This window comes from Bipolaris maydis, assembly GCF_028858645.1.
Source record: "Bipolaris maydis strain C4 unplaced genomic scaffold PSV08scaffold_5, whole genome shotgun sequence".
Taxonomy (NCBI): Eukaryota; Fungi; Ascomycota; class Dothideomycetes; order Pleosporales; family Pleosporaceae; genus Bipolaris; species Bipolaris maydis.
Genome location: NW_027093861.1, coordinates 1,590,719 through 1,605,898, shown reverse-complemented (window position 1 = coordinate 1,605,898; position 15,180 = coordinate 1,590,719). Strand labels below are relative to the sequence as shown.

General features: G+C 51.0%; 3 protein-coding genes across 3 annotated transcripts; 1 reads left to right on the top strand and 2 right to left on the bottom strand.

Annotated features, from left to right (window-relative positions):
* Positions 1-16: 16 nt before the first annotated feature.
* PSV08DRAFT_361351 (uncharacterized protein) lies at positions 17-742 on the bottom strand (the record flags this gene model as incomplete). Its single annotated transcript, XM_014226519.1, has 3 exons — positions 17-101; positions 167-444; positions 586-742. 3 exons carry the CDS (start codon positions 740-742, stop codon positions 69-71), a joined length of 468 nt encoding a protein of 155 aa, XP_014081994.1. The 3' UTR covers positions 17-68.
* A 979-nt stretch (positions 743-1,721) lies between these two features.
* On the top strand, positions 1,722-2,436 carry PSV08DRAFT_289248 (kinase-like domain-containing protein; the record flags this gene model as incomplete). The annotated part of the gene is made up of 1 exon (XM_014226520.1): positions 1,722-2,436. Exon 1 carries the CDS (start codon positions 1,744-1,746, stop codon positions 2,431-2,433), a length of 690 nt encoding a protein of 229 aa, XP_014081995.1. The 5' UTR covers positions 1,722-1,743.
* A 551-nt stretch (positions 2,437-2,987) lies between these two features.
* PSV08DRAFT_388706 (uncharacterized protein) lies at positions 2,988-14,886 on the bottom strand (the record flags this gene model as incomplete). The annotated part of the gene is made up of 5 exons (XM_066093491.1): positions 2,988-3,960; positions 4,018-13,980; positions 14,026-14,538; positions 14,588-14,745; positions 14,832-14,886. 5 exons carry the CDS (start codon positions 14,884-14,886, stop codon positions 3,271-3,273), a joined length of 11,379 nt encoding a protein of 3,792 aa, XP_065949349.1. The 3' UTR covers positions 2,988-3,270.
* Between the last annotated feature and the right edge of the window lie 294 nt (positions 14,887-15,180).

Sequence of the window (15,180 nt, the reverse complement as noted above, 5' to 3'; positions counted from 1 at the left end):
TCGACACAGTTCGTGCTAGAATCACTTATTACATTTTTATTCAACTATGTACAACGGTTGGATTGCTCTTACAGCTTGCTGCTCTCTGGAGCCGGCGATGCCTATTTTCAAGTCAGCTTTTTGTCCGCACATTTCCAGTCAACTTGGACAAGGGCAAACAACGTACCTCCCACATATCAATCAGCACAGTGTTTGGCTTCCCTCCTCGCAGTACAGCAATGGCGGCGACATCGTTCAACCACGCGACTGTGTTGTTCATGCTCGTCTCAAACTTGCCCCTCAGCATCAATGGTGCGCCCGCACTGTTGTCTTTTGGCGGCAGACCCTCAGTCTTAATGTAAATAATCTCGCCGGCGTCTGTCTGTAGCACATAACGCGTATCAGGCCTTGACTTGCCTCCGTTGTCCACCAAAAGCCAGTCGGCACCGATGTTCAGGATTTTGCCTGTATGTGAGATTAGAACTGTGGCATCGTATGACGTCATTCATTCTCTACAAAAGGGGGAGGGCGTCCAAAAGCCAAGGCATTTGGACATGCTCCTTTCCTCTCACTGACTTTCGCAAGATGGCATCTTGAAATACTAACCAGATAGTCTTGGTCCCTTGAAGGTGCCTCCGATAATGGGAATAATAGTGCGCGCTTGTCCATATGGAATATCCGGAACATTGATTGGAGGTGAGAGCAAAGCCTCCATTCGGTAGAGCAGAGTTAACTGCGGCGGTACAGGTTCGTCTTGTGCCATGGCGAACTGTGCAAGTGTTGTGATGGCAGTAGTAAGAGGGTATAGAAAACGCATGATGAATGAGCAGCGTTGCCGAAATTTATACGTGGATTATGGGATTACTAGATTACCAGCAGAAGCGTGGGCGAAACAGATACAAGTCATGGGCATGTAGCTAACGCTTTATACATCCACAATGTAGTATCATGCAACCACTTGGTTCCTGGTGCCGTGATTAAGACCCGAGGGTACTGCCTGTAGGGTTAGTGTCTATAGACCCCGCAATCGGCAGGCAATTTACCCCAGTTTGATAACTCCAGCTTCCCGGCAGATGAGAATATACGCGCTCTACTGGCGCTAAGTACATTCAACCAGGTTGTCCCGTCGGTCCCACTTGGCGCTAGCAACCGTTGCATGGGCGGTGAGCAGGGGGGTCAAACGTTAATCGCATTTCTGGGGATCGGGAATCGACAATTGAATGATATGTAAATATACTTGTAGGGTGCCAACGGACGTACATGCGTAGAGCGTCATCAGGTACCTCTCTCCACCTTTACACGTTCTCGCCAAACGCCCGTAATCAATCACATCAGTAGTAGACATGGCCGTTTGCCATGACCAATCCACCATGCCGTCTCCAGACTTCAAAAGAAAGATGCATCTTCCTTACCTGCTGGGCGAAATAACCCAAGAGACATATACTACACACATATATGGACTATTACCAAATAACTCACACAGCTAGCCCCAGGATGCCCCAAAACCTCACTCCAAAAGCCTTCCAAACCCTCAAGAAACTAACCCACCATGGTGACGCCGGCGCCAACAACCAAGGCATCTACCTAACCAAGCATCTCCCCACCGCCAAAGTCTACGTCGAAAAGCGCCTCCTCCCCTGCCACGCCGCCAAACGCGAAATCCGCGCCATGTGTCTCTGCAACCCGCACCCACACCTCGTCTCCATCTTCACCTGGACCCCCCAATCCAGCCGTAGCAGTCTTACGTCCACAATCTCCATCTACATGCAGCACTGCGAGCTCGGCAGCCTCGACACGCTGATCCTGCGCTTCAACGCGCACGCCACGCGGCTGCCCGACGAAGGCTTCGTCTTGCGCGTCTTCTGGCACCTAGCCCTGGCGCTATGCTACCTGAGCACCGGCGCTGATTACGCCTCGACGCGGTACCGCGCCATTCGGGGCCAATCTGCGGTGAAGAAGCAAGGCTGGGATGCCATGCTGCATGGCGACATCAAGCCCGGCAATGTCTTCTTGACGCGCGACAGGGCGTGTAAGGGTGCGGATGCGCATACGCCTTATCCGTGCGTTGTGCTTGGGGATTTTGGATGCGTGCGTGCGAGCGAGGAGCAGTGTTCACGGCATGCGCGAGTGCTGGGGCGCGGGGATCCGCGGTTTGAGGCGCCGGAGCGCGAGCCGAGTGTGTTTGGCGATGTCTTCAGTGTGGGACTCGTCTTGCATTGTCTTGCGCGTATGGTGCAGGTTCCTGATGGGCTTTTACTGCCGGATAGGCCGCTGGGCAGACGGTATGCCGGGTCTAAGTATCTGGCGCAGACGGTGCGGGCTTGTCTTGCGCGGACGCCTGAGCAGAGGCCTTCCCCGCTGGAACTGCCCAAGTTGGTGTTTGAGGGTTATCGTGTGTGGAGGCAGACGAGGGGCTGCGATGGTGTTGCTTTGCCTAAATGGGCTTTTGGCTAAATGCCGTGTTTAGTAGGTATATGCGTAGGATTCATTTATCTATACATGAAAGTGGATCTATTGTTGAGATTCCGTCACACATACTACTCTTTCTTCGTTCAACGCGAGAAGGAACATGGGCTCGGGAGAATCCGAGCTGCCGAAAGTCGAACCTCGATACGGGTATCTTAGATCACATCCGCTAATCTGAGTAACCCACACCGATCGATAAGATTGCGCAGATGCTCGGAAGCGGCAGGTACTTGCGGAGTAATAGTATTTGGGTTGCCTAGTGCTCGTGAAATGCGCCGGGTCGGGCCGAATGGAGAGTTGCTACACAGAGCTTGTGTGCCACAACTTTACTTGCGTGGTACAGACAGGAGAAGTAAAGCAAAGTGTGGAGTAGCGTGGCACTTCCACCGATATACAAGAGAAGGTTTGCCTGAAGAGCGTCATAGAAAGCCATCACGACATCTAGCATTGCGAAGGAATATGCTACCTGTGCACATATGAGTATTGACTATAGTTTACATTTAATCCATCTTACACGTCTAACAGAATTCCTAAATGCTTGACAGGTCGATTGCTTCAAAAAATAATACAAAAACACAAAACAATACACACATTGGATAGGTCATTGAAACCACCATGCATCTCAACAAGCCTGTTTTTCCTCAAACCCCTTGCAAAGCGCCATGCCAAAACCAAAAATACACACGATGTCTCCCCAATCCGTCCAATAATGACAAAACGCCAACGCTAAAAAAAATCCCCATCACTACTTGATCAAAGAACCTTGATCAAAATGAAACAAATCCTCCAACACCTATACACCCACATGTCCCCATTCCAAGTCTCCTACAAGTATGCCATCCAGAGCGGATCGCACTGGCTCAACTTGGCCGGATGTACCGCTACAGCAACGAGGTCGACAACAGTCTGGTTTGCCGGCAGATTAGCTCCAGTGGGCAGGCTACCGATAGCACTGGCCCTCTTGACCACCAAATCGCTGTTGTTCTGGACGCTCTCCCTGAGAACTTCTGGTGTCAATTGACTAGCCTTGTGTTGGCTGGTGAACCAGTGGTTCATTTCATCGCGCATGAAGATACTGAGCTGCATTTCTAGCTCGCCCTCGGGTTCGATCAAGCATCGAGCCACAGTCATAACGCTGGGAGCAAAGATTCCTTCGAGATTGAGCGGACCCATGATTGTTTGCAAGTTGGGCGTCAGACGGAAAGGTACAGGCTCCGAGTTGTGTAGAATGGGCTTGCCGACAGCCATGCTGGGAATCAATTCAGAGCCCCAAATCCGACCGCTGGCACGTGACACACTGATCTTCTGTGGGAAGCGCGTGTTCATGTGCATGACGTACGTCATAAAGGTGAGAGCGGCAAGCTGGTAGCTGAATGTGCGACGGAACAGCCAGAAGTCGTCAAATGTGGGGAACGTGGCGCGGAAGTAGTCCTGGATGACTGTTGGAGGTACATATTTCTCTTGAACAGCAGCAAAGGTTTCGAGGCGGATACTGTTAGCATGGTCCAGATTTTTCTGTTCGGCTTGTATTAGTTTCTGTATGCCAATCAAGGTGTTACGTCCAACACTTACAGGCTGGAGAGCTCTCAGTTTCTCGATGCTAAAGAGTATGGGTTCGTCCTTATTGATGCCATTCTTACGGCAGTAATCCTCGTAGATACCCTGCATGTTGATGTATGACGCATCATCTTGCACCATGCGCACACTGGGTGTGATTGGAATCATAAGGGGAAGATGGAACTGCAGGTTCCTTCTGCGGCTCTCCTTGCGCTTCGCCAAGATACCGTTGAAGATGCGGAACAGTTGGACAATGCGCTCTTCGCGCCTTGAGCTCCTAGCAGCAGGGAACTGGATAGCAAAAGGATGAATGCTTCCATCGTGGCCACGAATCCTGAGGCGGCGATGACAGATGCCAATGCCACGCACCAGTTCCACGTCGGGAAGGAAGCGTTCTATGCGCACAAAGTCGGAGTTCTTGTCTCGGTGCTGCAGATACTGTCCAGGTACCTCAACATCGTCAAACTTGAGGAAACGGAACTCGCTGAGCTGGTGTGTATACTGCTCAAGCGGCACAGTAAGCTTCCTTCGGTCGAGCCTCTCTTCAAAGCGATTCCGCCAGGTACGCAACTTCTGGATGTATTCGTACATTGTCGGCTTGTTAGTGACAAAGTCCTTCTCGAAAGCCTTGCGAATGTGCGGTGGCAGAACAGACTCAGCGAAACGCGTAATGTTAGCCTCGGTCGATGCTGGCAGTTTGATCTCGCGTGCGTAAAGATTTGGCTGGCGGCCCACATAAGACAGCCCGTCGTTTAGCAGAGCTACGATGAGTCGGTAAGCATCTTCGTCAGGAGGGCACTTGAAGTTCTTCTGGATCTGGTCGAGCATTGTTTCCATGGATAGCGCGAGTAGAGGGAAAGCCGTCTTGAGGATAGCACTAATCTCCTCGACATGGTCCCATGGCTTCTTTGGTGCTGGAGGAGCATCGGCAGGGGCAGGTGCGTTACCGGCCTTTGGACTGCCTTGCGCCGCACCTTCTGTCTTGACTATACCGTTGGCTGTTCCGTTGGCTGCAGGCTTGGCATCAGTGCCTGCGGCCGCTGCCTGGTTGCCGGATTCGGGTGAAGCTTGTTTCGTTGCTGGTGAAGCTTGTGCCTGTTGCTGCTTCGCCTTCGCCGCCTTTTCCTTTGCTTCCTTCTGCTCATGCGTCTTCTTGAGTACAGCCATGTCTTCTCGTGTAGTGCGAAGATGGCAGTACAGCGCCTGTGGATACGTCTTTGCCAGTTTCCCAAGAATGGATCTCGCAATAGGAGCTTCCTGTCGCGACAGACTGTTCAACAACTGCGGAATGTAAGTAATCCAGTACCACGCTGGCGTATCACCCTTGAATTCTTCAAACTTCTCAGCCAATTTGCGCTCTGGGTTGTCCAAGCTGAGCAACCACAGAACACGCCCAAGCAGTTTCCTGGACTTGGCGTTCTTGAATTGGCTGGCAGCTTCCAAATAGCAGCTGAGCGCTGCCTCTGCCCTCTCCAGGTTTTGTGGCTCCTCCTTGAACAGCATGTCGTTGTAGCGTCCCCACTCGGCCCATGCCTTTGGCAGCTTAATGTCAAAATACAATGCAGTGCCAAAAGCTTCACCCGCTTCGTTCTTCTGACCCAACTTAGCCAGGAACATACCCTTGAGAGTGTAGAATTCTGCCTTTTGATTCGGACCAAAGTAGTTCAGATTGGTGTTATTAATCACATCCAAGCCACTATTGAGGTCGGCCTTTATCTGGTAGTGACACTTTGCCTGTTCACGGAGCTTCAGGAAGGCCTCTTGAATCTCAATGTTAGGGAGGGTGTAGATCCGTCCAAGCTGGTTGATGCACACTTCAGGCAAGTTGTGTTTGCGGGCCACATGTGCAAAGCGATTAATAATCCATGCAGTCTCGTGGTAGCCTCGGTATGCGAAAGAGTTGCCGCTGGCGTTGTTCTGGTTTGGAGGCAGCAGGTTCAGGTACACACCGTTAATGAGCTGGAAGATGTGTTGGCGCCAAGTGACGAGATCCTGCCATGCGTTGATATTGTCCCAGAAGTTTGGCAGACGATCGCGCCAGGTGCTGAGGAGCAACTTCAGCTCCTGCGATTTGACATCCAGGTTGACTTGAGTAGTCTGAGCAAGACTCTGGCAAATGACACTTGCATCATGCAACTCAACAAGTTGTTGGAAGTGCTGCAAGAGCGGGATGTGTGCCTGGGTGATGCGTCGTGGAAGCTGGTGCCATTTCCTAATGGAGAGCTGGATGGACTCATCACAAAGTCGATGGAACTCTGGCTGCGACTCTTGCTTGTTGTGGAGCTTGAGCAATGACATGAAGGTCTGAAAGAAGACTCTTCGCGGCGTTGGTGCATCGCTAACAGCTTTGATGGTCGCATCAAGTTGTTCGCGGGTTTCGGCATTCTGCCATGCATCAAAAACACGCCAGGTTGACTCCAGGTAGAGATCGTTGAAGTTCTCGTGCTTGGCAAAGTCACTCAGAATCTCCCACTGTTGCAACTTCTGTGCGCAAATAACCCAGTGATCTTCCCAAAGCATATACTCGCCAGTGCTGAAGGGAAGAACAGATGTGCGGGCTTTGATTTGTGCAGCCTCGTACATTTGCTGGGCCTTGTCCCAAATGCCACACTGCTCGTACGATAAAGCAGCGTTGCTTTCAATGAATTGGCAACGCCGACGCCATGTCCCGTAGAATAGATCATCTTCTTGTAGACCGCTATAAATCTCCAACAGAGCATCCAGGTTGCTCTCACGCAGTTTTTCGACATCGACGACGGGAGAAATGGCGGATTCTTCCATATACACTGCGGCAGTGTACCAGGCATTGTATGTCTGGGCCAGATACTTCATGATGTGAGGCGGGAACTTAACCCGTGGGCGGGAATGCACGATAGCATCGAGCATGGTTGCAACACAGTTGGGTCGTTTATCGAGTTGGCGCGAGTGATAGTCTTTCGTGAGCAAAGCTGCCATGCCCTTTTCAAGGTCGCTCTGGTCGTCTTTTGTAAGTGCAGTCCAGGCTAGTGGGAAGAAAGCCACCCAAATATCGTGTGCCAAGTTACTGTCAGTGTGCTGCAAATGTCCGAGCGGTTCGAAAATGTCCTTGACCTTGACATCAGCAAGCTGGTGGCAGAAGCGGCGATGGCTGATGACAAGGTTCTCCAGCTCATCATCGACCATGACATCTCCAATCCTGGAGTCTCGAGCATACGTTCCAAACAGCGTACTGGGTTGCATGAGGCGGAAGTCTTCTGAATGAAGTTGTGCTGGAGTGTTCATCTCGACCGAGCCAAACATCAAATGAATGACCTGGCTCAGCCAATAGCTGTCAGAAAGGGTGTCCCAGTTTTGAGAAGCCAGGACGTAGCTGAGGCGACTGGCCGCAGTACGGCTCAAGCTCTTGTCGAAGATGGCCATGTATCTGTTACGCATCTCGACGTCTTGTGCACGGGTGCCGATCAAGAAGGCGTGCTCCATGCGTACAGTCAGCTCGCTCCTTGTAATCTTGGGGTCCTCGTAGATGCGAATGACGAGGTCCAAGAAGCGAGTCAACAGCGAGGTATCAGCCCGATGTTCGAACAGCAGCATCTTGCTGAGTACTGCAGTCTTCTCCTTAAGAGTCGGCACGGGCTCAGTGGAGCGGAAGATCCATTCTTCGACAAGATCCAGTACCTTCATACAGACCGAGTTGGTTTGCGATCGCTCGACCAATGAAGCAAGGACACTAAGATATGGCCTTCGGTTTTCACCGAGTTCGTTCATGCGAGCAGCCAAGATGTCGACAGTCTTGAGCACCAAGTCTGTTTGAATCTCAATCTCGCGAGGATCCGTGGGAGGATTGGCCCCTTCAGGGCGCATAGCAGGTGGCACGGGTTGTCCAGGAACCCCGCTGTTTCCAGCGAGATGATCCTTGGCCATTTTGCCTTGGAATGCCTTCATGACTTGCGGGATATGTTGATCAATCTCCTCGGGTCGTTTCTGGCACAAGGTCCAGAGGATGTTGATTGCGCTGACATAAGAGCTATTGGAGAGTGCTTCAGTAGCGATGGTACCGAGGAAGTTGACGAACTCGGTAGAAGGCGACTCTTCAATGTTTCCTTCGTCATCAGTAACGGGTTCAGGCATTACCTCTAGAATGCGCTTGAGGATAGGCTTCAGTTTCATAGCACCATCCTCAGATTCGTCCGTTGCGTGAAGGCTGGCTTGGACATCGGGGTTCTCGGATCGAATGGGCTTGTCGAGGATCTTCTGAAACTGTGGAATGCGCTGCAAGACCCAGTCATCAGGCTTAACGTTGACGATGACCTTCACAATCTGGAGCGTGTTGATCATACGAGTATTGAATACCTCAGCCTTGTCTTCCTGCTTCATCTCAGTGAGAAGAATCTCCTCGATCTTCTTGGTAAGCATAAGATCAAGATCCAGATCGTTCCATAGTCGTGGTGAAAGCAAGTCATGCAGAAGCTGCACAGCCTTCCTGCAGATCTCAGCAGGTTGCGCGGTGTTGGGAGTGGCGGCATTGGCATCCTTGGGTTTCGGCGAAGCAACGGGGAAGCGCTCTGGCAGGTACGCAATGAACTGGATAAGATACTTGATCAACATCATCCGGATTGGAGCACCTGCAACAAAGCCCTTCGGTGCTGAACTTGGAACCACGGCCGATCCATCAGCACGCCTCTTAACAGCCTGCGGTGACTCTGACTGTCGATCCGATGAGCCCCCACTCTCACTTGCTGTACGTTCCTCCCAAGTCCTGATCAGGCGGATCAAATTCAATGCAAGCTTCTTTGCATCAGTCGAGGGATTCGGAGGTTGCGCAATTTTGGATAGTGCTGTAATGATGATGGGCGACAGATGCTCTCTTCCTTCGTAGAAGAGATCTGGGTGTCGGACCAAGAAATTGAAGATGCTCATCAACTGCTGTAGATTAGAACTCTCCTCTGAGAGAATCTTGCGAGGGAATTGAATCCAGCGAGGCATCTTAGAATCTGACCCAGGCAATACTGGCATCCGCTTCTTCAAGACAGGAGCCATCAGTTCAAGCGCTTGCATCACAAGTGAACGACCTTCATTCTGATGTGCTTTGAGCAGGGCTTGATAGACTTGCACAGCAATCTTGACAGGTGTGTCGAAAGCGGCAATGAAGAAGGCGATGAGCACGTAAGCAGCGTACTTGTTGATGATATCCTCAAGCTTAATGTAGTTCCAAGCGAACTTGATGACATCCTTACGGGCTTCTTGGATCATGCCAGGGTAGTGTTTCAGGAGCAGGGTGGTAAGTTGGAGAAGCTCCATGCGTGAATGATCCACACCAAGCTGCGCAGTGTCTTCTGAAAGCTCAAGTGTCGATTGTGGCTTCCAAAGCCGGCTATGTATGGTTTCGGTCATGGCTTTGTCCATGAACTTGGTACCCTTGGCTTTCTGGTCAAACAAGGCTTCCCAGTTGCGCTTTACATCCATGGCAAAGATGGGGTTGACAATGTGCCGGAAGATGAAAGTCTTCGTCTTTTGTGACGAATTGCGTGATGTGTACAGGTCGATGCACTTGTTCACGATTGTCTTCCAGTAATCCACAGAGTCGCTGGAAATGATTTGTTCGTAGATAAAGTCAAACAAGCGTGGAGAAGCCTTGAACTCCTCGGATGTGACAGCGTCGACAAGTTCAAAGAAGAAATCCAGACTGCTTGGCTCATGCTTGAGGTACGTTGTAAAGATGATCATGATCTGGTCGCCAGCCTGTTCAGTTGCCAAGCGCAGTTCCGCGTCGAGGGTGTTTGCCCTCAGCTTCTTTTCCAACGATCGAGCCGCTTCAAAAAGTCCTTTGCGTAGTTCTGTGGCTGAAACAAGCCACTTGCTAGTCTCTTCGCATTGAGATAAAGCATAGGCGATGTGAATACCATTGAGCTGAGCTTGACACTTCTCCTTATCAGTACCCTCCGGGTTGATGGCATTCAAAAAACCTGGAACATCTTCTGTGACCTGCTTGCGGAGGGCCTCGCTCGCCGGGTCTTGAAGCAGCTGGGCAAAGAAGCGTCCTTGGGTATGATCTTTCAGATTGGGGGCAAAATGGTCCCAGGCTTCTTTCGGATACATGCACAAGTACTTGATCAAAGGTTCTCTGAATGGACTGTAATGCGTCCTTCTGAGCGCACTCTCCAACTCAATGACCTTTTCGATGATCTGCTTCAAGAATGTAGCAGCTGCTGGTGGCAACAGATGGAAGATGTTGAAGATGCCAGTCACAATCTTCATCTTGGAGTTCTGCTCAATCATGGTGAATGAGATCTTCTGAAGACTGTTTTGATCGGCGATGCTCTTGAGATGGTCAAGAAGACGTGTTCCAATCTCCACCTTGAAGTAGTTTGTGAGCAGCTTCAGCAAACGGGCAAGACCATCAAGGTTTTCGACAGAAAGCTTTCGTGGGTCCTGGAGGTTCACCAAAATGGGCCGAAGTCCGCTTTGAAGCACATCTTTGGGTAGCTTGTTCGTCGCTGAGATGACGCCCGAAAGTCCAATGTTGGCTGCCTCGATGACCTCAGGTGACTTTGAATAGAGACACTTGAAGAAGACAGCGATGATGCGGAGGAACGTCTGGTTTGGTGGGGTAGTGCTGAACTCAGGAAAACTCTGCGCAGTCGAGAGCAGTCGAATACAGGCTACCCGCAGATTGATAATGTGGTCGGCGTTCCTTTGCTCAAAGGGTTTGCTTGCAAGGTGTTCGTCTTCGGCGTCTGCTAGCGCGAGGGACTCCATAAGCAACCTCGTCAATTGCTCATTGAACTCGAGGATGTTGTTCTTAAGCTTCAGACAAAAGGTGATGGCGTCGATGTAGGCAATCTGAATGCTGAAGGGCAACGCTCGTAGTGGCTTTGTCCAAATGGGCAGAATGAGCCTATCTTTGACGGGTGTGATGAGGTCGCTCACGCTCAGTTCAGTGACATCAGAGAGCACTTGGAAAGCCTTCTGTGTCGCGTCCCGCACATTTTTGTTCATATGTGACAGATCACCCACGAGTTGCTGGCAAAGCCTTAGCGTAATGTTGTTGCCCTTGTCAAAGTCTTCTTTCTTGATCTTCTTGTGGCATCGCCGGATGAGATCTTGAATAAGACCCTCAGCTTGAATGCGCGTTTTCGAGTCCAGATCGATGGGCATGTCCTTCATGACAAAGTTCAAAGCGCGAACAAGCTCGAAGTGGCGAGGCACCAGCCAGGTCTGAGGAAGCCCTAGCTGCTTGATCATGATCTCAATACCACGAGTTCCGCCAGACTTCATGAACCAGTCATCCGCATGGCAGTTGTGGCAGAAGGTGCTGGAAAGCTCAGTGAAGAAAACAAACTTGTCGAGAGAGCCGTCGTTTCCAAAAATGGCCTTTGTAGCATCGCGCATGGTTATGATGACTTGTTCCGCAGCGTCGCGCACAGCAGCATGCTCTGAAGCTAGGGATTCGCCGATAGCTTCCGAAATAACATCGGTTTCGATCACGACGGGTCCCTCACCCGAATGGACATCAAACGGCTTCGTCTTGTGTTTGAGCGTTGCGAACTGGGTTCCAAGTTCTAGGAGCGTGAAATGCTTCGCCAAGTTATTCACCAGAGCCTCAGCGTCAGACTTCAACTCAGGTATAGACACAGCAAAGATACAAGCCTTTAGTAACTTCTTCAAAGTCTCCTGCTCCACGCTCTTTTTGGTGATTGACTTCTCACGCTCCGATGCAGTAAGAATGTCATAACCGGCATCGAACTTCTTGGCACACAAGTCACTGGCTTGCAGGCGGACCAGCTGTGCAAAGTCCTCAGGCAAGCTGTCGAAGCCGACCAGCAGCTTTGTGTGGGCCGTGATGAGGCGGAGGGCCTGCTGTTTGTGGAATGTATCAGACTTCTTAGCCGCGGGTGTCTTAGGGACCTCGTAGAGCTTTGCAATTGCGGTGTCAATTCCGATTGCCGCAGGAAATGCCCGGTCTTTGGTTGATCCAATGAGACGTATGTCGATAGAGGATTGATCGTCCGAGTACGGCTTGAAGTTGAGTTCTGGTGGCCCTGTGATGAATTTACGGTTGCGACCGCCAAGTTTACCAAGGATGCGCATTGTTGTATGGGCATGGAAATGGCTATAAGGATTCGGCTTAAGATGCTCCCATAGAGCAGCCATCAATTCATCGATTACCGGCGCCATGATAGGATCCAGGTAGTCCGCGGTGAGGTTATCCACGCAAAGCTCCAGAGTACGAAGCCCTTGACCTACAAGATCAGATCCAGCTCGCAAAGCAACGACCAGCGGTCTCATCAGGTAGCTAAGATGTGGTAGAAGGTTACTCAATCTCGCAGGTACCGTAAGAGAAAGCTCAACGAATAAGTCCCTTTCTGCAGGCTTGCGCGCCGTCAATAAAAGGTTGTTGAGAACATCCAGCAACATCTCTAGAAGGGGAAGAATCTCCTTGTATAGATGCTCAAACCTACCACCGCCAATACTCCTAAAGAGCGACCTGAGCAGGAGGAAATAGTTCATGGGCTCCTCGGCAGTCGTTGATAGCTGAATAGATTTTGTGATGATCTTGCTGACGTGCGGCAAGAGGACTTGCTCGTTTTGAGCAGAAAAGAGTGTGACTGCCATAAAGGACAACTTGAAGAGGCGAAGCATAATGGATGACTTCTTGACATCCGCAGTGCCAACCTCTTCAATCCGATCCATGAGGAACTGTAGCAACATGCCCGAAAAACTGGGGGATGTGGCCTCGGAAGCAAGAAGAAACTGTGGAACGTGGAGCAATGCCGGGTGATCGAACATCATATCGTACAAATGGGGTATCTCGGATGAAAACACTTCGTGGAATGTGGCTGGGTCAATGTGGTGGAAAACTGTAGCAAACGTCTCCAGTAGATCCTTCTCTTCTTTGCCGCTCGACATCATATGCTGGTTGCCCATGAAATCTCCTGGTGACATTCCTTGAGTCTCAGGCGCCTTGTCAGTGCCATAATAGCGGAACACTTTGGCACCTTCACGGAAAAGTTTGATGAGAACCTCAACCTCTTCGGCATTGTAGCCAAAGGACACTTCATGCCAATTGGCCGACGCATTTGCTGGGTCGATCTCTTCTTTGATCTTGGCCGGGTTGCACGCTCGCAGCTGGTAGAAGAGATTTTTGAGCCCGTGCAATAGGTTCTTGAACAAGAACTTGTTGTCAGCAATCGGGTCAGAACTTCGGTCTCGGGGATTCGATGTCTTGATGGGCGTCGCGTTGAAGATGTCAATCTCATCCCAGTCTGGGGGGCTGTCCTGAACGGCCATGTGATTTTCGTCAATCGCCTCAATTGATGGTTGGCTGTACTGTGCCGAGAGTTTGACAGCGTTGTGGTACTGGCGGTTCATAGCGGCAAATTTGTCCCCAATGGCATTGAGAATCATGATCAAGAAGTACCGAGCATCTTCCTTGGGCTCTAATTTTGCGATGCACTCTGCCATGTTCAGAAGCAGTTTCGCACTCATAGTCTGAAAACTGGTCCCCGGGAAGCTGTCGTGCAGGTTCTTTGTGTACACCTCGACTGTGCGGCGAATCTGTTCCTTTGAAAGCGAATCTCGCAAATGGTGAATGAGATCTGCAAGCATACTATATGCAAGCGGGCGCATGGTTTCGTACACGGTAAGTCCGTCTCCAATCAAGGTTCTCTCGTCCAGTAGCTCGTCAATCTTTTTCAGAAAGATTTTGCGAAAGTTGAAGTTGATGATATGCCGAATAGCTACCAGTAGCTCCTTGCGCGCCCCGGACTTTTCCCGCGGACAGTCCTTGAGAAGGCGCACGACGATATCCGGTAATGTTGGCAGGAAATCATTCAGCTGATTTGCGTAGACTCGGAGGAGATATGCCAGGAAGCTCATGGTCTTAACCTGAGCTGTGATGAAATCGCCAAAAGCGGCTCGATTCCGAATCTCCTTGCTGACACCAGTAAAAATCTTGCCCTGGGCCTTGGCCTCCTCATGCGCCTTCTCTTGCGGCTTCGCCTGGAGCAAAAGCACATTTTTGATGAGCGGAACAAAGAGTTTTACGTTCTTGTTCACGCAGTTCCGGTAGGCCTGGAATAGTGATACCACAATGATTGGGCACTCTGCAAGAACCTTGAACGACTGCATTCCCTTGAGCAGCATGCGCGTCTGCTGGTGCTCGGAGCCAAGATCGCCCGCGGAGCTGGAACTTAGCGTGGTTGCTGGTGAATTGGGACGAGGAGATTGCGAAAACTGGTGATTGTTCGGGGTCGAGGGGACGCCTGACGAGGTTGACCCAGGCGCACTGCTATCGAATGTGTCGTGCACGGCTTGCTCCATTGTCTCAAACATTTCTTGGATCAGGTCGAGGAAAGGTTGAACGCGGTCCGCGAGGGCTTTAGTCTGGTGGCGCTGGAAATCCATAATGGTCTTCATGCACAAAACCGCATTGTCTTCATTTTCCAATTTGACCAGACTCATAAGCTTATCCACAATCTTAGCGGCATGCGGTTCGATCGCCTCGGCCGGGTTCATGGGCAGGCGGTGCAGGATTTCGAGGATGCAGTTTCGTATCCGCTGTTTCTGAGTCAGAAGGCTGTCTTATGGCGGCGGGTTTTGCGCTCACCTGTTCGGGCGATGTGGATATGAATACTGGATTGCCATCGAGTATTTTGAGAAACACGGGAACTAGGTGGTTCAGGAATGCGCTGTATTGCGGTCCTTGGCAGTAGCTCTCGATGTTGTCCCGGATTTCAATGGCCTGGGTGCCCTTTGCCCTCAGATCTGTGTCACAGTCAGCGTCTGTTTAAGTTTCTTGATATGCGCGATCGCACGCGATCGCGGCTGTCGGGTCTAAAATGTCTCGTTACCAGAGTTAGGGTCGTCCAGTTTGGAGGCCATGGCCTCAAAGTTGTGAGACGCCATGATGAGGATGTTTGCAGCCCACAGCTGCTGCTCCCCTTGTTTGGAGACCTCTCAGGCTGCGCCGTACAGTGTCGTGTTTACTCTGTGGGTTGCGCGGCCGGTGTGGCAGAAGGCAGGCGCATTTGCTCTGGTAACGGCGCAGTTGTGTATAGGAACAGCGGCAGGTGGCTGCAATGGGGAATATTAAAATGTGAAAAAGAAGGGATAGGCTAGATGGCCCGGTTGGTCATTAAAATCGTTATGAGAGAACGAGGACTGGTGGTGGGGTGGGAAGGCGCGTCCAGCAGGTGCTGG